This window comes from Schistocerca piceifrons, chromosome 3 (genome assembly GCF_021461385.2).
Source record: "Schistocerca piceifrons isolate TAMUIC-IGC-003096 chromosome 3, iqSchPice1.1, whole genome shotgun sequence".
NCBI lineage: Eukaryota > Metazoa > Arthropoda > Insecta > Orthoptera > Acrididae > Schistocerca > Schistocerca piceifrons.
This window is the reverse complement of record NC_060140.1, coordinates 535392741-535417068: the sequence shown is the minus strand read 5'-3', so window position 1 is coordinate 535417068 and position 24328 is coordinate 535392741. Positions and strand designations below refer to the sequence as shown.

The 24328-nt window shown below is 34.4% G+C and overlaps 1 protein-coding gene across 1 annotated transcript in view; it reads left to right on the top strand.

Annotated features, from left to right (window-relative positions):
- Nucleotides 1–24328, top strand: part of LOC124789415 (juvenile hormone esterase-like) — a 120900-nt gene that overhangs the window by 65091 nt on the left and 31481 nt on the right. Inside the window, exon 5 of the mRNA XM_047256760.1 lies at nt 21399–21598. Within this exon, the coding sequence (XP_047112716.1) occupies nt 21399–21598 (200 nt within the window). The remainder of the gene's footprint in view (nt 1–21398; nt 21599–24328) is intronic.

Below are 24328 nucleotides of genomic sequence, written 5' to 3'. Positions count from 1 at the left end.
GACACTCCGATGGTCAGTAAGCCTCAGATCTGTTCCCAATAGAGTATGCATAGGATCAGCTCCAGTGTCAACTCCATCCCAGTGCCAGTCTCCAGGATATCACGGACGAGTTACAACAGTTGTGGGCCAGATTGCCTCTGGAGAGAATGCGATAACTTTTCGACACCTGTCACATCCGAGGCAGTACAGGGATTCCGGTCAGATTGGGTGCAATGTCACCCTGGTAAGTGGTCTCAAACTGCCAAGTGCTTTGTAAATTCGACTCGATTCCAAAAGCACTGAAATAATATGAAATGTCCCCTCAGATCATGAAGTATCTTTTCATTTCATCCTCCCCTTCTGGATTTTTTGATCAGGTGGTCTATAAAAGTCAAGTCACATGTTTAGCTATTTCAAATAGTTATTCTTGCTGCACTACCATCGAATCCAAGCCCTCAAATATCATTCTGTCCTGACGACTTAGTTATCTCAACCACACCAGACTGCACCACAACATGTGATGATAGTGCAGTAGTCTGTGCACAAGTAAGATTTTAATTGTGCTGGTATATCTGGCACACCAGTATACAGAGGGAACAGGAAACGCATCGATGATATTTCAGAGGTTATTCACGGATATTTTCTGAGTATTTTGGTACTAGGAACCAGTGAATTTCGGCGGCTCGCTACTGAGTATCTGCGCAACCATCAAAATGTTATCAGTATATTATGTGTGTCTTGTTTCAAAACAAATGTATTCCATCCACTTGGGGTACATTCTGTTTTCAACAGTAGTGGCCACTTTACTCCTCGCCTTCAAGCTTGCATTCAGTACTGCTCGGTTTCATCTCAGGCTTCTTGTTCCAGCAGTGTTAGTTGCAAGCTAACAGTGGTACCCAGCATTATATATATGTTTGCTGATGCATAGTGGGCCGATTTATATCTCACATGCTTGCTCATCAGATGTGATACAAGAACACTATGATGAAGCTATGTGAAGTAGCTCCTGCTGGAGATGGGCAGAACCATTCTTTTTGAGAGTCTGATTAGAACCAATAACTTACAGGAAAGGACTAGCTCTTTCTCATCATTCACTTACTTAAATGAATGCAAAAAAGGAACCTTACTTTTTCAGTCCAAGTCACTATCTTAATTTGAACCCGTTTTGAAAGAATTTAGAAAGAGGAATAATACTTTTTCACTGTTTCCATTATGGACTTTGACATTTTCTGGAAAAGTACTACATTTTGGCTACAGCATAAATTTTCAAAAATCACAAAAAAATTTGAATACTTCCTATGTAACTGAAATTATGAAATTGAAAATACACAATTTTATTTACAAGAAAATTTAGTACAAAAATTATAACAGAGATTAATTTTCTGGTACTTGAAATTATATGCAGTCACTGCCACACACAACATGTCAATACATGTAAGTTGTACATTTAAGAATATTCTGGCAAAAAGAGCATATTTTTGAAAACTTTTTCGATTTAAAAATAAAATTTGAATTTTGCTATATCACATGTCAATAATTTATCTACTACAACAAACGAATATTTATTTTAAAAATCAAAAGTCTAATAAATTTTTTCCTATTAGTTAATTCTCCAAGAAACAGTTTACCAGTGCTAGCGATTGTAATTTTTCAAAATGTGCTTTTCAACTATAAATGTTTTAATTCTTACAGATCTAATTTTTTCTCTTTTCAATTAAAAGCAAAACAAATTGTACTCCAAACCTGAGTTATTTCAAAAATTCCAAAAGCATTGTGAAGAAAAATGCAAAGTTATGCTGATTTAGGAAATTATTGTAAAGAAAAAGATTATTCAAATGTAAGTAGACAAGATTTAAAAGAATTATTGATTATTTTAAAATGAAAGAAATGAGGAGAGAACTAAGACATAGAAATGTAAAAGAACATCAAACGATCCATAAAACAAAAAATTTTAATAATTATTCCAAATGTAACAAAGAAAAGTTAATCAATGTTATTCTAAAACCTGTTACCAATATTAAAAATAGCGATAGTGAATTGATTTATATATCCTTATGAAACCTTCATCAAATTTGAAAATAAAATATTAAAAAGGTATTCCAAACATAATACACATCTATTAATAAATCTTATCAATAGATCTTAGAATAATATTAATAATATTCATGATGCGAGCTATTTTCAGAAGCTTCTGGAAGATAAATATCAAAAATTTAAACACAAAAAGCAATCAGAAAATTTACTTGGTATAAATTTTCTAGATGATGATCTTTTAAAATCACATACACACATTTAAAGGGAAACCTCTGTTTTTAAATTGAGAATAATAATGTATGAAATTAATAATGTTCCTAACTTTCTTTAACCACAAGAATTTTTCAATCAAATTAAAGAAGTAGTAGTTGCTAAATTTAAGAATATTGTAATATAACAAAGAGCGTTTAGAGGTAATATGAAATTTTTTTTTTGATTTTAAAAGACTGGGCAAAACACATATGTTTAATTTTAAAACAAGTACTAAAGCTTTTTTAAGAACAACTAATTTACATGATTGTTATCAAAACTCAACAAATAAACTATTAACTGAAGTGGAAGAAATGCAACAAAAAATGTAGTCTGTATTTATTTCATATAAATTATTTATATTAAGTATTAGTAGTCACAATGCAGTTTCTTGTTCTTCTCATATCGATTGCCAAATGAAGACAAGAAACTAGAATTAACATAAAAACAAATTTCTAAAATATTTTCTTTGTTAAATGAAATTAGCTTTATATTAGGTAGATAATGATGCAGAAAGTGTTAGTAAATATAAAAATATTCTATTATAATTAGATGAAATTTTAGAAAAATAAAAAATTTATTTTTTTGTTCGATTAACAGTTACTCTAAAAATTTAAGACAAGTATTTCAAGTAATGTATGCACTTATAATGAAAAATTTATTACATAACCTCATTACCATACAAAAAATAAGGAAGAAAACATGTTAATCTTCTATTAATTTAATGATTAAAATATTAGTTTCTCCTTATGAAGATACAAATTTTGAAGTAAAATTAAAAGAAAGAATTCACCTAATTAAGAATATTTTTATTCTAGAATTCATATATCAAACATTTCTGTTCTAGATTATAATCATGCAAAAAAAGTTTGGCAAAATTCAATATTATAAATTTATGTGAATATATGAGATTATATAATAAATCTGATGCTTTCATTTTAGCACATATTTTCAAAAATGTTTGTGATATATGTATTAAATCATACAAATTCGATCCATCTATGTACTTTACAGCTCCTGGTTAATCTTAGGAGTCTATGTTAACAATAACAGAAGTTGAATTACATTTATTAGATTATTATCATGTGATTTCTTTCTTGGAATAGGAATTCGAGATGGAATTTCTCACAGTATCAAAGGATATGCTAAATCAAATAATAAGTATATGAAAAATTTTGATGCTGAGAAATAATCAAAATATATTCCATATTTATATGCAAATAATTTATATGATTAGGAAATGTCACAATCTTTAAAGACTTCAGTAAGTTAGAACCAACAAGTTTTAATTCTGAAACAGTCTTAAAATACCAGATAATAGTTAATATGATTATATTTTAGAAGATGGTTTACAACATCAAAAAAATACATGATGTACACAAAGATTTACCTTCAGAAAGAGTGGAAAAAATAAATTATTAATAACAATAAATAATAACAAAAAATGATCTTCAAATGATGGAAATAGACTAAATATTAAAATAATAACTGATCCACAGAAAATACGAAATATATTTCAAAACAAAATAATGAACATATTACTGCATTTTCAGAAAATTTAGTATGAAAAAACAATAGTAAAATTCAATAACCTGGTCTATATTGAAATGAATATTCTATATATTTCAAAAATAAAAGCATATTATTTTTATCGTGAAGTTATTAAACCAAAATACAGTGAGAATATAGATTTATGTAATATGGATACAGATTCTTTTATTTATGATATAAGAACAAAAGATATGTACAAAAAACTACACCCCATCTGAACTGGCCTTGGAAGGCCCAGTGGTAGCAACTAGCTGCCTTGTCATCCTCAGCCCACAGCTGTCAATGGATGTGGTTAGCACACCACTCTCCAGGCCATATGTCAGTTTACAACACCATTGCCGCTACTTCTCAATTAAGTAGCTCCTCTGTTTTCCTCACAACAGCTGACTGCACCCCATTTGTAAAAAGCGCTCGGCAGACTGGATGACACCAATGACAGTGCTTGCACAGCCCGACACTGCTTAACTTTGGTGATCTGATGGGAACTAGTGTAACCACTGCCACAACAGATTTTTATAAAAAAATCCATAATAAACAAATTTGACACAAGTGATTATTCCAGAGATAATATTTATAAAATCCTGCAAGTAAACAAATTTCAGGAAAAGTGAAGGTGAAAATTGTGGACAAATTATGTTAGAGCACGATAGCTAAAAAGTGAACATAGTTGCTAATAAAACCTAAAGGAATTTAAAACATTTAACTAAAAAATTAAATTAGTTTTGATAATTATACAAACTGTTTGGATAATAAAATAAAACAGAAAAATTAATTTCATTAGATCATGTAATGATTAATTGCATACAATTTAGTAGGGTAAAATTGTTTTAAGTGCTGTAAATGATAAATATATTGTATCACAAAACATAATAAATATTCTACATTATGTTCATTATCAAAGAATAACATATGACAGTTAATAAATTACATACACAAATTTAATCAAAACGAACTATAAAATTAAAAATATGAACTCTATGTCTGAAAGGTTTTTTATATTCCATCATGATATGGTAATTTTTTATGTTTTCAAACCTGTTTTATAAACAAATTTCCCACATAAACAATAAACTTTCTTGTTTATACCTTTCTTAATGAAACTTCCTGGCAGATTAAAACTGTGTGCCAGACCGAGACTCGAACTCGGGACATTTGCGTTTCACGGGCAAGACCTGTGAGGATGGGGTGTGAGTTGTGCTTGGGTAGCTCAATTGGTAGAGCAATTGCCTGTGAAAGGCAAGGGTCCTGAGTTTGAGTCTCAGTCCAGCACATAGTTTTAATCTGCCATGAAGTTTCATATCAGCGCACACTCTGCTGCAGAGTGAAAATCTCATTCTGGACCATTCTCAATGTTTTAAGTAATAGGAAATTTTTCTATTTTTTTACTGATTATAGTTACAGCTATGAATATATTTAGAAGAAATTTTTACTATTTTTCAAAATTTTCAAAAGCAAACGTTTTCCTCCAGTATTTGGTAAGTTCTTTTCTATTTTCATATTTATTGTCCCTACATCTTTTTGTGTCTTTTGCATTCAATCAGTAAGACTCGTTTTTGAAGGTCTGTTCATATTTGTAATTTTTATTTCTTCATAAATTTCTTTTTCTTGTTTGCAAAAAGGTAAATAATTTTAGTTTTGCTTTCCGTTTTAAAGAAATAATGTAACAGAATTTAAAAACATTAAAATTTTATAAATTTTATTATATCTAAATATATTCATTTTTAGGTCAAAAAAATAAAAAACTTAAATATAATGATCAAAATGTGTTAAAGATTATTTATGAAAATAATTATCTTTGGTTTAAGGATAAATGTTTTTTGTTTGCTTCTAATCTGAAATGTAAATTCAATTATTTCTTTTGATATATGTAGCTTTGAAATTACTTATTTTCACCAATTGAACCAAAAAAATTTTGTATTTAATTACCAATAATAACAATGCCAATGAGTAACAGACATATCTAAAACTACTATTCCACATTCTAAATTTTTTGGCTTATCACATAATTCATCAATCATAAAAATCTGATGAATATATTAAATTTTTAATTGTTTAACTAATTCTTCTATGTCAAAACTAGGTAAAGAGTTTAATTTTTTCGGTTGTTTCCTAGAAATTTGTTATTCTACATCTAATTCTTTACCATTGCTTAATTATGTTCTCCCATGTTCTTCAAATTCTTTATGAGATTTTTAATTCTTCCCAACTTCATTTCCAAATACCTGCAGATCCTCTAGCAAATGAACCAAAAGTTCCGAGATGTGCTGATGCCACCATAATGTTAAAAAGTCCACCTTTCTTCTTTTATGTCTCTTTTGATCATTAAATATTCAATAACTTTTTTCACAACAGGAATATCAAATGCAATAGGTAATTTCTTCCTTTCTGTGCATCAGTTAAAATTGGTTAAATACTATTTAGTTGTTTATTATTTATTTTATCTTCAAATATATTTCATCATTTGGAAGCTTAGTATAATCAATACTAGAGTTATTAATTTACATAGATTAAAAATTAAAAAAGAATTTTTTTATAATTCCCATGCATTTCATCAACATATATTCACATTCCAAACTTTCGTTTTCCATACCTTATTCCTCTAACAGCAGTTGCACCTAATTTTTCATGAGTCAAGGTATCTCAAGCATACATTCTTCCTTTTGCAGCTGATTGAAGTTTTGATCATCATCATGACTTGTTCATAATTTTCTGTATAAAAAATATCATGTTCCTTATATGTTACATCTAGTGCCCTTGTTACCTCTAGTTTCTAAGTAATTTAGTAAAAGATCCACATTAATCATAACCAGAACATGCATGTCAGAATTAGGTAAATTATTTAAAGTACAATTTACCATTCTGTTTATTATTTTTCACTTTTTCCATATGTATAAGATGTGTTATTCAAAAATCTAAAAAAATATGGTGTACCTTTTGGATTATTCGTAATGAAGTATTTGAATTTATTTGTCATCATTTTTGTTATTGCAACTTTGTCATTGTGGTAATCTTTGTTGTTGCCAATTTGTGCTTCATGGATAACTGTTTAACAGTTTATTAAGTCACAAACATTTCTTACGGATTTCCAGAATGTGTGTGATAAATTCTACAAAACTTTATAAACTAAGGTTTACCTTTTGGATTGTTGGCAACAAAGTCAGGCAGTTTAACTTTAAACATTTGTGTTATTGCAACTTTTTCATTATTATAATTTTTATTTCCAGCTAATTCTTCTCATGGATTACAGATAACACATGAATAAATTGGTGATTATCATTCCTCCAGATATATTCGACTAATGTCTTCAATTTTCTATTACTCTTTCTAATGAATCATTTAAATTTCTTTCTGAAAAACGAGGAAAATATGCTCCAAGAAGGTTTTAATCAAATTATTATGTTTATTTCATTTATTCTAGTTAATTTTATTTGGATTATTATCAGAATATCCAGCATTTGAGTCGAATAAAATTCTTGCATAATTTTGTAAATCAAAAGAATCTAATTCTAATCCTAAATTATTCTAAGTAATTTGTTTTTTAGGAAGAAGTTTCTTCAATCCCTCAGTACCTTCATATTATTTTTCACCAATGTTTAATTTATCACCATTGAATTGAACTGAATAATTACTGATGTATTTAAAATTACTGACAGTCCTCAATCTGGAAACAGTATTTTCACTATGATTGATAGATTTTAACATTATTTCAGTTACATTTATTTTTTAATATCACGATCTTTAATTTTTTTTTTGTCTTTCACTTCTTGTTATATTTATTCAATAAATCATGTCTTTCTGATTCACTTAACATATAATCTCTTTTATCAGTATCATAATGTTAAATTGTTGGAATATTGTTAATTTCTTCTAAAAAATGTTGATTATAAGGAAGAGTTTGTTTTTAACATCTCTATTTTCTTCACTTGCTTCTCACCAAAATGTTCAACTCCTTGTTTAACTTGTTCAATTGTGTCAATAACATGTAGATCTTTTTTTAAAATTCTTAATTATCTGTTCTCATTTATTTTTTCCATTTTTAAGCCCTCCTCTTAATATTCTTATAACTTTCCATTTCATTTATCATTTTTAACCACCTCTGGATCAGATTTAGAAAACAATATTATCAATAAAAATACAATAATCATTTTTATTTTACACTCAGTGTTTATGTTCATTGTTTATGTTAAACTTTATATGTTGAACGTTTTTATCTTCAATGTTCACATTTAAAGTTTTAATATTCAACACTTTTATGTTAAAAATTTATGATTAACATTTATATTAAACTTTTAATGTTTAAAAAATCCTAATCTTTTCTCTATACTTAGGCATTATTAATTTTCTTCCCATATCTATTGCTACAAAACTTCCATCATTTACTACATATTTCCTTAAAATCGTCAAAATTTAGATCTCCACCAACAAATTCATGATAAATATCATTTAAATTTGTTTCATCTAGTATGAAAATGAAGAATATCTCTATGTAATTGGTTTGGTACTTTTGAATAAGTTTGTGCTAAGTAAAAACAATCTGCTTCTTTACGCATACCTCTAGTCAAATATTCTCTAGCTGTTTTCTGATATTCAGGAATAAAATCGTCTAAAACAACTTCCACATTTATCTGATAGAATAATTGCATCACTGTTTTCAATTAAAAGCAGTAAATTTTTCATTAATTTTATCCATTATTTTTTCTCCTTTTTATATGTTCTTGATATTTTGGTTCATCTAGACTTTTTGAATAAACGTACAGGCGATTAATTTTTTTCCAATTTAACCATCCTCAAGCTAGAATATAATTATCAATTGGTAGTGCTGTTTTTCCACAACCACTTGTTCCTGTTACTGAACATTGAATAGAGTATGGTATAAGTTTATAGCGATTATATTTTAATTTTTCATGAATTCTTTTTTTATTTCAATTGAGTGATAATTCATCTATTCTTTAAAAAAATCCATTAACTATTCCACTAAAAGAAACTAATAAAAATGTTTTACTAGTTGTTTTTATACAACTTTTTTGCCCCAAATATTATGTCAATAAATATTACTATATTCATGAATGAAGAAATGATATAAATTCCTATTGATCATTACACTTTCAAAAAATTTAGAAAAATTTATGTAATGGAAAAACCTAATATACATCTTATATTTCGAATAGAGTTGTTAAATGAAATTTATATTAAATATTTTTTGGATAAAGAAGATTCTACTGGTCTAATTTTGGGATTTAATCATCAGATTATTGAAGCCAATGAAATACCTTTGCTAATTATTCCACTTGTAATAAGTAATAAATATAAATTTTTATTTAGCTGATGGATTGTTCATAGAACATAATGACCATTTTCGTAGAGAAAGTAATATTAGTTCTTCATTTAAATCCAGTCATAAATTTGAAGGACCAGTAACTTATGAACTAAAGTATCATATAAATATTCTAAATATTGACACTGTTCCAAATTTAATAATTACTATCACTGATGTAAATGATAATTTATTCACTGGAATGGCGCTTTGGTAGCAGTACTTCTAATAATGAATTAATAATTTCTCTAAATAAATCATGAACAAAATCGAGAACTATCGATTTTCCTCAATTCCTGTTAATGAGAAAACAAAAAATAATTTACATCTTCCTAGCAAAATAAAAATTAATATTAATATGGGCAATCAATTGTTTGATCCTAATTATTCACATCTTCGTAGGCCATTTGATGTTATTCACACTGATGGAATGGGTAGCTCAGTTTATGATTGTAAATCGAATATAAAAATAATTTAAATTTATGTCTTAAAATTGTTTGATGTTATTACAATTAATGAAAATAATATTTTATCTACAATGGAATATTCTGTTATTTCTCCATCAACTCTAATTCAGTTAACTTCACCTCTATCAATAGAATTAACTACAAAAGGACATATTCTTAACTTTGATAAAACTGAAAACAAATTAAAAGAATAACTTTATCCATTAGAATTATTGATAGAGGTTTTAAGGATTTTAAAGTATTTATTTTGGAATGATGTTTAACTGTAATTTTCACTTGGGAGTTCAAAAAAAGATCAAGAAGTTTGTATTCTTCGATGGACTACTAATTATGATAATAGTACGTTTTCAAAAGAACTAAAATTGTTCAAAAAAAGTACGAAAATTCGTGTTCTTGTTGTTACATATGAACCAAAATATTCACGTGAACTAGAACAAGAAAGATTAAAAATTCCAAAATTTCCAGTTTCTTTCTTTCAGCTACAAACAATTGAATTTGCTGGATTAAATGGAAAAAGAAGTTTTGAACTACATATTACTAATTATTATAATTCTGTTGAATTTGATAGCAATTCCTTTATTTTTGTTATTTTACCAAGTAATCGAAAAAGTAAACATTTAAGGGATGCTTTTTTCATTTGATATGTGAAATTAGAAAACTTCTGTGTAAAAAATGGAGGAAATGAAGCTTTTCCCCAAGAATAATTCAGTCTTGATCCACCGAATAACTTTGCAAAAGCTTACAATGCTCTCACATTTTTCAAAAGAGTATCACAGTTAAGTAATGATGTAAATATGGATCCATTCAATGTTATTAAAAATTATACTATCAGTGTAATGTGCCTACATGAATGAATTTTGTAACTACTCAAAGAACAATTGTGATATTATGTGTCTTTAAAAGACAATATACCTAATGATACAATTCAATAGATAATTGTGTACGGTACAAAGAATTTAACTTATAATTCACAACACAGAATTATAACAGAAAATTTTTAATTAAATAAAAGAATAACAAATTAGAAATGTTATCGAAGTGTTAATTTGATGTTTACAGTGCCTTTTGAAATCTTTTCAGTCAGATGTAGCAAGCATAAAAAAAATTTTATATTTTGTCTATTTCTTGAATAATTTTTAAAATTGTACAAGGACAAAAATAACCTCTAATACTTTTGGTAGTTTATAAAATTCAATTTTTCCTCTCTATCTGTTTCATAGTAATAATAATCTGCTATATTTCTTGTAGTAATAGATCAAAAAGAGTTTGATTGTTTAATTTCCTTCAAAATATCTATATTTTTTCTTAATAATAATTAGTTATTTCTTTTTCTGTTATGTAAAATAGAGAGTTCGATTCTTTTATTATTTCCCAGATATCTGTAGCTTAGTTCTCATAATCAAAAATGACCATATACAGGTTGTCTCACCTAATTCTGCCACCTCAAATATCTCTGGAACAACAATAGATATTCAGAAATGGTTTTCACCAGCATGAATGTACGGCAGGTGCTTAGGAAACCAAATACTATGCGAAATTTTAAAACATAAACAAATACAATTTTCAATACAAACCTGTTTACTTTTAAATGACACCCCCTGTTATTTTGTATGCAATCAAGAGCATGAAAAACCACAAAAATAGTGACAATGGTTGCATCACAATACGTCAATTACATCCCAAGAAATTGCGACACGAAGTTGATGCTTGATATAAATGAAGTGCACAGCTAGAGCACATCCTGAGGCTCAAGCATGCACCTCACGCCTCCGCTAATCGTGACATGATTGACGTACTACGTCAGTGGAGTGTTAAGGTGTGGTGTGGTATTGTATGACAACACATCATTGGCCCATATTTCATTGGTGGCACTCCCAAAGTGTGATAGTTTAGTCCCTTCTTGAGCTGTACCTCACTTGAACCTGTCCACCTCATGATGTGTCAAACAATGCTATACGATGGCTGTCCTGCACATAATGTTTGTTGTTGCGAAATGACAACTAGAGCTACAGTTAGTGGTAACACACTTGCTTTCACGTTTCTAAACCTCATAAGTTCTGAAATATGTGGCTTGTAAAGGACAGCAACAGCATCACAGTTTCTGACATAATGCGTCGCATGTAGTACTGGGCTCAGAGCAGGGGTTGCCTGGACTGGCGCCTGCATCCTGCCATAAACATACCAATATCACCATGGCACGCTCTATCTTCAATGTACAAGTGTCTCCTAACGTGGTCTGCTGAACTGCTCTCTTACTGTAGCGTAATTCACATATGTTGCTACATTAAATCCTGTTTTCTTGTGGCTTGTTACATTTGGCGTCATCTAGTCGATATGCCGGCCTTCAGTAATGAAGAAAAACTAGATATTACTTTAATTTATGGCGAATGTCACAGAAATGCAACTGCAGCTGTGAAACTATGCTGAACGATACCCATATTGGCGTTGTCCGTCACGTCGAACAGTTGGCAACATCTACAAGACACTCATGGAAACAGGAAGCTGGGCTCCCACAAAATGCTTGAGTCTCAGTACGTGCGTTACCTGTGTGCTTCATTTATTTCAAGCGTCAAATTCGCATCGCCATTTCTCGGGATGTAATTGACGTATTGCGATGCAGCCAACGCCATTATTTTTGCGAATTTTCATGCTATTGATTGCATGCGAAATAATAGGGGTGTCCACTTAAAAATACACCAGTTTGTGTTGAAAATAGTATTTGTTTACATTTTAAAATTGCGCACAGTATTTGGTTTCCAAAGCCCCTGCAGTACGTTCATGTCGGTGAAAACAGATCTTGAATATCTATTGTTGTTCCAGAGGTATTTGAGGTGGCAGAGCTAGGTGAGACACCCTGTATAACATTCTTCAGGTTAAGTGCTTTCAAACGATCAATAGCTTCGTTATATTCATTTCTCAAATGTTTTGTATTTAATTATCTAAAATACTTTTTGCAAACTTTGCATTTGACTTTTTCCTCTCCTGTTCCATTGAAAATACTCTCATCAAATTTAAATTCCTCCTACGCATTAATCGTATTTCGTTTTAATCTATAAAGAAAAAATTTTATAAAGTTTATATTTTTAAAAATAAAAAGTCGGTTGTTTTAATAGATATGTGTTTCATTGCAGAATATAGCCAAACTTAAATCTTATTTTTAAATTGAGAAATTTTTAAAAAGTATACTCTTTGCACCAGAATGTCGTAAATATACTACTCATGTATCTAAGAGTAAGACGACTAAATGTTATTGTTTGTATACAAAAATTATTCATCATGATTGCACATGAGGCCATTCAAGTAATTAAACTTACTCATCCAAGAGGCTACATCCATAAGAAAGTTTTGAATTTATTGAACTACCACAGTTTATTCTTAAATACAGGCTATTCATGGGTACCATGAGGACTTCAGAAGCTGTGTGAAAATTACAAGACATTCAGAAAGTAGACACACATTGGTGGATGGAGCATTTCACCATGATTTTAGCTCAGATTGCAAGCGATCAATAGACAAACGTCAGTACATTTGTGTAATACGTGGAATTTGTAGGCATGAACTTCATGGGAAAGAGGGACAGAAACCCAATTTGGAATTCTGTCAGTAGGTTGTCTATCTTGAGGCATGAACTAATTCGATTTGCAGCAGATGAAAGACACAAGTCACAATAAAGGGTGTCAGGTAGTCGTATCTCTTTTAAGTGTACACCAATCAAACGGCAAAGCTGGTGTGGGTTTTCGCATGCACATAAAGATGCTGAACTGAAGCCTACAGTAGTTGTCCCAAGCATCTTGCACCTTTTGTTGCGATTCGGCAATGGTTCTTGCAGCCCTGGGGAACAAATACTTTCCCATTTCATCATGTCCCAAACGTCCTCAATTGGCGAGAGATTTGGTGATCTTGCTAGCCATGGTAGTAATTGTACAGTGCAAAGAACACGTTACAGCCTTGTGGGAAACTGCATTGTCCTGCTGAAAAAGTACATCACCTTATTATCGAATAAGTGGCAGTAGCAGGTCTACATATGTGGAAGTGTTCCACAGCCCACTGTCCAGAGCAGCTAATCACCACTGATGCGTTGTGTCCAGCATGTGCAGCATTCTGTCATTACCTCTATCTAGCTTCCCAGACGCCTACAATGCGACCCCATTCAAATTGCTGAAAGTGTACAATACAAGTACGTCAGTGGGGTTTGACCCTAGCATGAATGTTTCAGGCACTCTAAACTCAGTCAGTTACAGACACAAGCCTTCCATGCGCCATCTGATTGCTGATGACAGTGGCAAATATCACTAATACTACAAACCCTCAGTATGCACATATTTTAGACGGGTGCCACTCAGCACTGGCCTTGAGAGTGTGGCATTTCCTTTCCAGCAGTGCATATTCTTGCTTTTTTACACTCTGTCCAGTCACATTAAAGAGACCACCTGTTAAAACGCAGGAAAACCACATTTTACAGCACTGTCCCCTGCAGAACATCCAGGGAGAAAGTCAGTGAATTTCTGGAAGTTACAAACAGGGATGGGGAGTCATGCCCACTCCATTGCAGCTGCACTAGGATCCCCAGTTGAGGACCCATAGCGCGAAAAATCGTATCGAGGTGGTCCTACATTTTCTCGATAGGATTTATATCTGGGGAGTTTGGTGGCCAGGGCAGTACAGTAAACTCATATTGGGGCTCCTTGAGCCATGCATGAACACTGCGAGCTGTGTGACCCATTGCATTGTCCTGCTGGTAGGTGCCAAACAAAGAAATGGACATGGCCCTCAGTGATAGATACATACTTGTGTTGATCCATTGTGGCGTCCAGAATGGCGATTGTAGCAAGGTGTTTGCTTTCAGATGTTTCGCACAGTACATGCTAGTGGCCATTTGTCCAGTTGAGTATAAAATAAGATTTATCCGAAAAGGCCACCTGTCGCCACTCAGTGGGCGTCTACCTGCAATACTGGCTTCCGACCTTCAGCCTACATCTCCAGTGAACAAGCAGATTGATGAAGCAGCTGCTTGCTGCAGAGGCTATACGCACAGCGTTCGTTGAATGGACATTGTGGAGATACTGCTGGTAGCCCCTAGGCTCATCTGGCTGGTTAGTTGCTCAACAGTTGCACGTCTAATGACCCAAACACATCTCCACAGTTGTCATTCACTCCTGTCATCTACAGTGCATGGTGCACCACTGTTACCTCGCCCCCAGCTTTGGATTGCACCATTTTGTCATGCACGCGATACTTTAAACACACCAGCACGAGAAAGCTTATAAAGCTAGCCATATCGGAAATGCTTCCATTCTTGCCCCAGATGCCAATGGTTGATCACTTGTGGACGTCAGATAAATTGCTCCATTTCCACATTATGACAACACAATATGGTTACACTCTTTTCCGGATCACCTCAAAACACTTTATTCAGCCTCCACTGTCAGTACTGCAAACTGCAGCCTGTGAGTGGTTATTGCATGTTGACACTGAACACAGGTTGTAGCCATGTTAAAGTGACTGGACTGTGTTTATACTGGATGGTTCTCTAGTGTTTCTCTAGTGTTTAAGAAGGTATTCCCAGTTTTGTTTTTGCAATGCTTTGCTGGGGCCGGCCAGAACAAATCAGAAAAAAAATACTATTGATTACATGCCTTATGCCACACCTTGTGTCAGACAGATACTCAGTATGTTTCCGCTACAAACTGAAGCATATTCAGGTGGAATTTCACATGCTCATTCAATATAGCTGTCCCAAATTAGTCCAGTGCGATATTCGTTTTATCGATATGCGTTAAGAGGGACAGCGAAAAACTAACAATAAACACTACTCCAGCATTGACTCGTGCTCCGCCCTGCTCTGCGCTGTCTGCTTCCACCATGAAGCAACGCTACTCAGTCGCTGCTGGACTACTGGCTATTCTTCTGTGGATGGGATTCTTTTACCCATCCTGGAAAGTGAGATAATCCTTTTGTAATCCTTCTAAATGGATTGTGGTGGGAGACTACTATTTTGACATGAGGGCTAGTAACCTTCCCCTGATGACCACTGTTTTCCACATTATGATGGAAATAAACGATTTAGAAGTCCTTTCAGGCTGAAGCACTTCGCTGAGGACTACAAGCGGAACCAGGAAGTGGTCAACGAAAACGCCTGCATACAGCTCCTGGGGTCGATGCTTTGATGGCATGATGGTTGAAATGATTTCGTGTTCTGGTTGGGACCATGCAAAATGTGGATGTGTCCGGCTACTCTCGTAATTGTTGGAGATAATATGCGTTCCCTCTAAAGCAAAGGTCATGTTTTAAAGTGCTATAGGTATCAGGAATCGATCGGAAACTCTCGGGGTTGTAGGTACCAAGGAGTGGGCACTATGGAGGGGAGATGACATTTTAAGTATTGTGTGTATGATGTAGGGAGTGAATGGCCTTCAGTGATACTTAAAGTTATTCTGTTGTACGGAAGGTTTCAGGACTTCGAACGTACGTTCCCGTGCACGGACGAGGACTACGGCTTAAGTAATTTTCATTGTTCTGGGCGAGGGTTACGATTTAGTGAGCGAAAACATGCTAGTTACGAGGGGCGTTCAATAAGCAATCCAACACATTTTTCCTGAAAGCAGGTTGGTTTATTCGGGATTAGTATACTCCATATTTCTCCCTACTCCTTTTCAACATAATCTCCGTTAAATGCGACAGTCTTGCGCCACGTTACTGGGACGGTCCGTATGCCCACATGGTACCGCTCCACTGATCGACGACGGAGTCGAGGCCTTGCTGCATTAATAACCTCCGCGTCAAAGACGTACTGCTTCCCACAGACTGCTCCTTCATTTGGCCAAACAGATCGAAACCGGAAGGTGCACGATTCGGGCTGTAGTGTGGATGGAAAAGACCAATCCAATGAAGTTTTGTGAGCTTCTCTTAGGTGTGTAGAATTGTGTGAGGTCTTGCGTTGTCGTGCAGAAGGAGATATTCGTTTGCATTTTTGTGGCGACCGACACCCAGAAATCGTTTCTTCGCTTTCCTAAGGACAGCAGTACACTTCAGAGTTGATCATTGCACCATGAGGGAGGACATCAAACAGAATAGACCGTAGAGAGTTCCAGATGATAGTCGTGATGACTTTATCGGCTGCAGGTGCGGCTTTGAACTTTTCCCTCGGAGGAGAGGTGGTGTGGCGCCACTCTATGGACTGTCGTTTGGTTCAAAGAGATGAACTCATGTTTCATCGCCTATGATGATTGTCCACAAACAATTGTCACGATCAGACTCGTAAAGCTTAAGCAACTCCGCACAGATGGCCTTCACTGCTCTTCCTGGCCTTCTGTTAGGCGGCGATGATCCCAGCGGGCACACAGTTTTGAGTATTCAAGTGGTGGTCTTGCGTGTCAGCACTACCAACGGAGACGTCTAGTTGAGTAGCGAGGTGTTTGTCTGTGATCTGTCCATAACCTCTAATGAGAATGGCCATACGTTCCAAAACTGCAAGAATCGCAGCTGTGTGTGGTCAGCTGGCTGGCGGGAGATCGGACAGGTTGCCGCATTCTTGTTGCAATGATAATGGTCGTCTCACCCAACGACTCACCTTACTTTTGTTCGTTGTCAGGTCTCTGTAAGTATTCTGGAAGTACCTATGAATGTCTGCGACACTCTGGTATCCCACCAAAAGAAATTCAATGGCAGCTCTCTGCTTGGAACGAACCTCCGCAATTTTGAAACTTTATATGATCTTGACGTTGGAATATTCCACCGCATTCCATAACAACAACGTTTTTTGACCGAAACTGACTGAGGGAAATATATGTTGCATTACTTTAAAGCCTCTAGTATACGGAAGTCTCATACCACCGTGAGGAGACTTTAGTTAGTGGAGATGGCGTTGGATGATGAAAGTAACAGCTTTTGGGAGCTCTAATTCGACCAATAAAAACTTACTGCTCACAAGGAAATATTGCGAGTTACTATAAACCACCTCGGGGTATTGTCGCAGCGCCTATGAGTCTTTCTAAGCGTAGTTAAAATGGTACAGAACAGGTATTGGCGGTACAGGAGTAGTGACAATTTTAAATATATGTCACAGGTCTAGCGAGGCTCTATTTAGATAGATATGATACTACATAGAATCCACCAACGAACGATTCTGTTTGAATCTGCGGCCTAATTTGTTTCGCCCGCCGCACAGTGAGTCCGTGAAGTACTCGCGACCAAGCGCGGCTTCGCAAGACGCGTTCCAAGCTCCGAGAAGCGTTTCAAATGTACCACTTCTGCACGGAGAGGGTGAGATGGGGACATGCATGAAATGCATTCTCCCTTGTTATCAAACAGTGTGCCTAAGATATTAAAGATGAATAACTAAAATTTTATGTAGTTGTTGTTAACAGTAATATGCAACTTCAAATCCAATTTTCAAAATTTTCCTTCGTTTTTAAAAACTGGTACAGAAATATCAATTTTTATACATCTATACTTATTAATAATTATTTTCCTCATAACCTATTAAACCAATAATTGCCAAAGATGATCTGCAGTATGCCTACATCGATATAAACTATTATACGTAAGGAGTGTTGAATACCTTTGATGAAAAAAGATTTTATAAAGTGGTTCATGTTTTTGATAGGAATCGGTATAGGAACTTCTTCACGTTTATTTACGCATCTCTCTTAACCAAAACATTAGAAAATTTAGATCTGCAACTTTGTTTGTTGCCCATTGAGAGGGGCGTGGGCCAAATATTAAAGCGTTATCTCATAGGTGTTCTGAGGAAAAGGTACACAAAGGTCAGAAAATGTAGTTTCCGAGAAATTAATTTAAAGCTTAAACTTATATTTCATTCAATTACACCTTCTCATGATGCTCCATAACTGTGATCAGGATCTCCTTTGTCCTCAACGTTTGTCTTGTAACTTCTTTCCTTCGTGTTCTTTCCTTTGGTAGATCCTGGACAGACATTTCAGCTCTAGACAAACGACATAGGTCAATTCTCTCAAGAACTGTAACAGTGAATGCGCCAGCGCTGAAGCTCAAAAGCTGTAACACGGTTTCCCTGATTAAAACTGTGTCGTATGTTTCAATTATTACAACTTAAGATCATGAAAATGTTTTCTAGGGGCAAGATAAATACATTCATAAATTCATTTGGATTTTGAGTTTTGCCTTGAACACATTTCCTTAGAAGGCCAGAATATGCCAGGAACCTAAAAGTGGGTTTGATAGCATTCATTACACATTCAGGAATCAGTTTTTTGCCTTTCAGAAACTTTTAGTCCACAAACAGTTGCGAAAGGGAGAGTGGCCAGTAAACATCAAACAACGTAGATTTTTTTCATTACTTCCCATGTTTTTTAGGAAATGAGACTTTGGAAAGTAGCTGTCAGTAAACTACAAACAAAATCGAAAAGTGAAGTTTCGATCACAGTTACCCATGTCCCCCTTCAGACCGTTATATGAAGCGGAAATTGCTAAAACTTATTAGTTATGGAGAATTGCTGTCATTATTATCTTATTTATATCATACGATAAAACTAAATAAACAATGTATGAATTAAGATCTATCGGCTTTCGGTCGAAATCCTCATGAGCATGCATCACAATGAAATAGCTATCTTTAGCTTGTATTGAATATACAGCATATTTATCACCTGGTGAATGTGAAAGACATAGACTATCTGCCCACCTTTTATGGTAGCTTTGTTGCTGTATTAAGCAAACTGTAGATATATCATATCTCAGAATCAAGACAAGATCAATTTAAACAAACTCTTGTCATTGTACTCTGCATTCTGTACTTAAAATATTAGATATTGACAAAATACTGAATGAGAACTGTCCAATGAAACCAGAAACTAACAGCATAAGTGGAAGATGCAATACTATTAAAGAAATTATAACGCAACCAACCGCTGACGCGTTAGGAACGAGGAAAAATAAATATTCTAAAAGCAGACGATTGCTTTGGAAAGACCATGTTAGGAAGTTAATTAATAAAGAAGCGTATATAAAGAAACCTAGTCATTATATAATAATATGAGTTACATAGAGAGTTCTAAATACAAATCTATTTCAGGAAGGAAAAAAATACGAAAAATCAAACAGGAAACAGAATAGATACGTGAATAAAGTATAACATGATATTCATGGAAGACAAAACAATGCATACAGCATTATGAAGAACTTTAATAAAAAAAAGAACGAGATTTCTTAAATATAATATCCAAAAAGGAGTGCTTATAGTTCTTTAAATGCTTATGAACTGACACTGAAGAATTTACAGAAAGAAACGCCAATACCAATGACTCTTTAGATCTGATGATGATGGAATAACTGCAAAAAGTGCTTGAAAAAACAAAAAATCGCTGTACAAACATGAAACCTATTGAATATGCGTCTGATCAACTAAAGGAATGACTTAAAAATTTTGTGAATGTTTGCTAGCAGAGCGAATATCTCATAGATAAAAGAACTGAAGCTTTGTTATACGCTACTTGTAAGAAAGGCGATAAATTACAATGCGCCCATTACCAAGGAAGAAATTTGCTAAATTTCTGTTACAATCTGTGTGATGAAATTATGAAAATAAATAAAGATTAATAGCCTTCACAGAAGCATGTATGTTGAAGATACAACACGGTTTTAGGAAAGGAGGATCATGTACCGTCTATTCACTTTGACATAAGTAACTGCAGAAAGAAGAGAATTAGGTTACCAACTTATTATGTTTCTATCGATTCTGAAAAGGCGTTTGAGAAGGTTAAACTCTAAATGATACTGGAGTCACTGAAGGCAACTAGAACTCCCGCGCGTCTAATTACAGCAATTCAACCATAAAAAAGAATACCAAAATGAGGATCCTTACTGTAAGGACTAGGGCAGAATCTGCCAGTGGTAATTAAGTAGTTGCAAAAGGCTGCTAACTGCCCACACCCTGTTCAGTGTTTACATTGATAATATCACTCGTAAATGGTTGATTATATTAAGAGACGCTTTCAGAGGTGATAATTTTAATTGATGCTGCTACTTGCTTATGATCAACTCGTAGTAGGACAATCTGAAGAAAAGGTTCAAATTGCAATGCATAATTTTAATGAAATAGGCACTAAACAAGGAATGATAATATCGACAATAAAAAACATGTGACAAAGGTAATGGAATTTCAAGAATTGGAACTCATTACAGCTAAAATTATTATAGATGGACAAACAATTCAACAGGTAATAGAGTTTAAATATCTACGTTGGAATTTTAAATGTCTCAAGTAAGAAAACGGAGATTTAAAATTGGACAGACATTTTTAACCACACAACTTACATTAAAACATATTGCATTGAAATGAAATTAATTAAACTTTACGAAGTAATAGCTTTACCTTTGCTACTGTATGGTAGCAAATGTTGGACTCTAACAGCTGATCAATGACGAGGAATCGTTTCATTAGAGATGAAGTTCCTCCACTGCAGAGTGTGCTGTTCGTTACTGGACCCGATAAGAACTTAATGTTGAACTCTTTCCAACTTCGGTTGAAAAACACAGGCTGATTTGGAAAGACCATGTTTGACGCATGTCTGATAACAGGATAAGTAAAGCTATAGAACTATAAGGCCCAACAGTTCCTTAGAGAAGTGGCGTCAACGATTCTGACGCGGAACAGGCCAAAAGGCCTAATCCTAAAAGACGGTTGTGATAATGATGATTATGGCTGTGACGATGATGATGATGAGATGCGGACAGTGTAGTTTCCAAAATAACCATTCACTTTTTAGCTATCTCCTACGTCTCGTGTTAAGATTTTTATTGTTTTACATAAGTCTGAATTCGCACAGGACTCTTCTCAAGGATCATTATTCAGAGCGGCAACTTCATCGGACGTCCAAATCGCTTGGACCAGGCCCGCTGGAACGCTTTCCGACTGGGCTCCATCCTTGGTTTGGAAACGAATGACTCACAGGAGCTGGTTGAATTTCTGCGTTCTCGCGATGCAACGGACCTGGTTGTTGATAACTCCGTTCTCTTGACGGACGAGGTACGTATCATATTGGCACAAGCGATAACTCATACACACACACACACACACACACACACATGTACAGATGTGCACACTTCCTCATTTCTCAAATACATTGAACGCTGCAAATCTTTAAAGTGCCAACTCTGCACAACTACGACAGACTTGTTTCAACAGTTGGAAGAAGGGCGTGATAGGAACACAAGACCTCGAAGGACAGTCCCACAATAGTTATCATTTGTCATTTACAGATTCATACCTATTTTTAGTAAACGTAATACTGTAACAAAGAACAATAACAATACGTGCAAATATAAACATGCTCTGGAATTCACCACTTAAGATGAACCAATAATCAAAATTAGTGGCAGCATAATGGAGTTTAAAAAATATTTTTTTTAATCTAAAAAGAAAATATCAAACTATTAAGCACCTTGTCTGTAACTTTACATTTAATATTTAATTACAGTTAAATGAAAGATTTCTGTGAAACACATTCTCCATGTTATCAATAGACAATCTTGGCATTAAGTTAGGTAGACACAAATAGCCTTAACAGACGATCTACATCTGTAAAAGTGGAACAATAGACAAATTTTGTTCAAAAATAGAAAAATTTTCATCAAAAATGAAACAATCTTAACATGACACATAGTGATGTTATGTTAAAGTATTAAAGATTTGAAAAATAATTTTCAGATAAGGTAGAGTTTAGTATGCAAAGCGCTGCCGTAGGAGACTTATACAATAAGGCTCACTAGCAATCAGAGTGAAATAAGTATTGTTGTTTTTGTGGTCTTCAGTCCAGAGACTGGTTTGTTGCAGCTCTCCATGCTACTCTATCATGTGCAAGCTTCTTCATCTCCCTGTACCTACTGCAACCTACATACTTCTGAATCTGTTTAGTGTATTCATCTCTTGGTCTCCCTCTACGATTTTTACCCTCCGCACTGCCCTCCAACACTAAATTGGTGATCCCTTGATGCCTCATAATATGTCCTACCAACCGATCCCTTCTTCTAGTCAAGTATAACTGACTGAATAGGAAGCTCACAACAACCTGAAAACATGACACCTACATACACAGGCAGACGTTGAACAATAACCTTTAGGTGATAAAGAGAAAGGCTGATAAAACTCAGCTTAATGTGCTGACAACCGACGTAAGCAAACTTGAGCACCACAGTGCGACGCCGTCACAAATACCAGCCGATACCGCAAATACCGTGGTACCACAACAGCAGGCCTCCTGGTCACGGCAAGTACGTCTACTATCAAGCGAGGGCCCAAACTTTGGGAACACAAACAGCAAAAGGTGTCAAAAAGAATGCCTTACCATAAGCACAAATAAATTAGGCCAAGATAACTAAAGCCTCCTCTAACGTTACTCGCCAAAAAGCGCGTTTGGAATCTAATGCCAGAGAATTATTCAGTCACCTACGCATCTAGAAATGCCTTCAAACGTTTTAACATAACAGGAAGTTTAAAACAAGATAAAAAATGGTTCAAATGGCTCTGAGCACTATGGGACTTAACTACTGTGGTCATCAGTCCCCTAGAACTTAGAACTACTTAAACCTAACTAACCTAAGGACGGCGCACAACACCCAGCCATCACGAGGCAGAGAAAATCCCTGACCCCGCCGGGAATCGAACCCGGGAACCCGGGCGTGGGAAGCGAGAACGCTACCGCACGACCACGAGATGCGGGCTAAAACAAGATAAATTTACAACACCACACGCCAATGTATTTCAGAGACCAAGGCTAACTCGAACCAAACAAAACGAAGTGAGCAAAATAAAGTCCAGAAAACATACACTAAGTGTATTGCCTTACCCATACAGGTCTGGCAAGGGGCCGTTAACGCAATCGGTGTCATAAAAGATGCATAAGCCTTACCTCTGTAATTGATTGTATTTAGAAGAACCTTTTAATCAATAAGAAATACATTAAGGTCTTAATCTTGCACAATAGGATCTAAAACAGTTCAAACACATGTTAACAATCGCCTCTAAAATCACAACATTTCATTTTGAGAAAAACACATATCTCTATAAAATAATAAATGAGATGCAACAAATTTTAAAACTATCCCTAAGTACTAATTAATCTTTCAATTTTATGCTACAACTTGGCCCAAAAAAAAAGACAATAATTTCCAAAATCACATAAGTTAAACTAAATATACTCCAACGTACTCTGAATAAACCGTATGGTAACTGTTCCATCAAATTAAACTGCAACAAATCTCAGAGAGCAATGCAAGGCAGGAACCGAGTGAGCAGACAGGTGCGTAATATCTATTATTACACAGGAAGTGCTATGCAGTCCAAACACTTAAAATTTCTGTCAACGATCGGACAGCCAAATACGCAATTACGGCAGTCGAATACAACCGGAGACGACCAGTAACTGTGACGATTCCTCAAAGACGCACACTGGCTACTTCGGCGTGCAGGGCATGTTTTTCAAAGAGCTCACAGCCAGACCGCGTCCTACCTCCGGACACGTCCCTTAATAAGTCCGCGGGCGCGCAGGGCTTGTTTTCCACACCGCCATGCGAACGATAACTCCAGAGACACTACACTGCAATCACACCACCTATCGAGATGCCACTAAATCAGACAAATAAACGGCCCAAAGATTCGATTTGAGCCGACATCGCTCATTGAGGTTCGTCGCTTCTTTCTCCATTAAGAAGATATCTTAGTTATTGTTGCTAGTTGTCACAGTGCCAGCAGACCTTG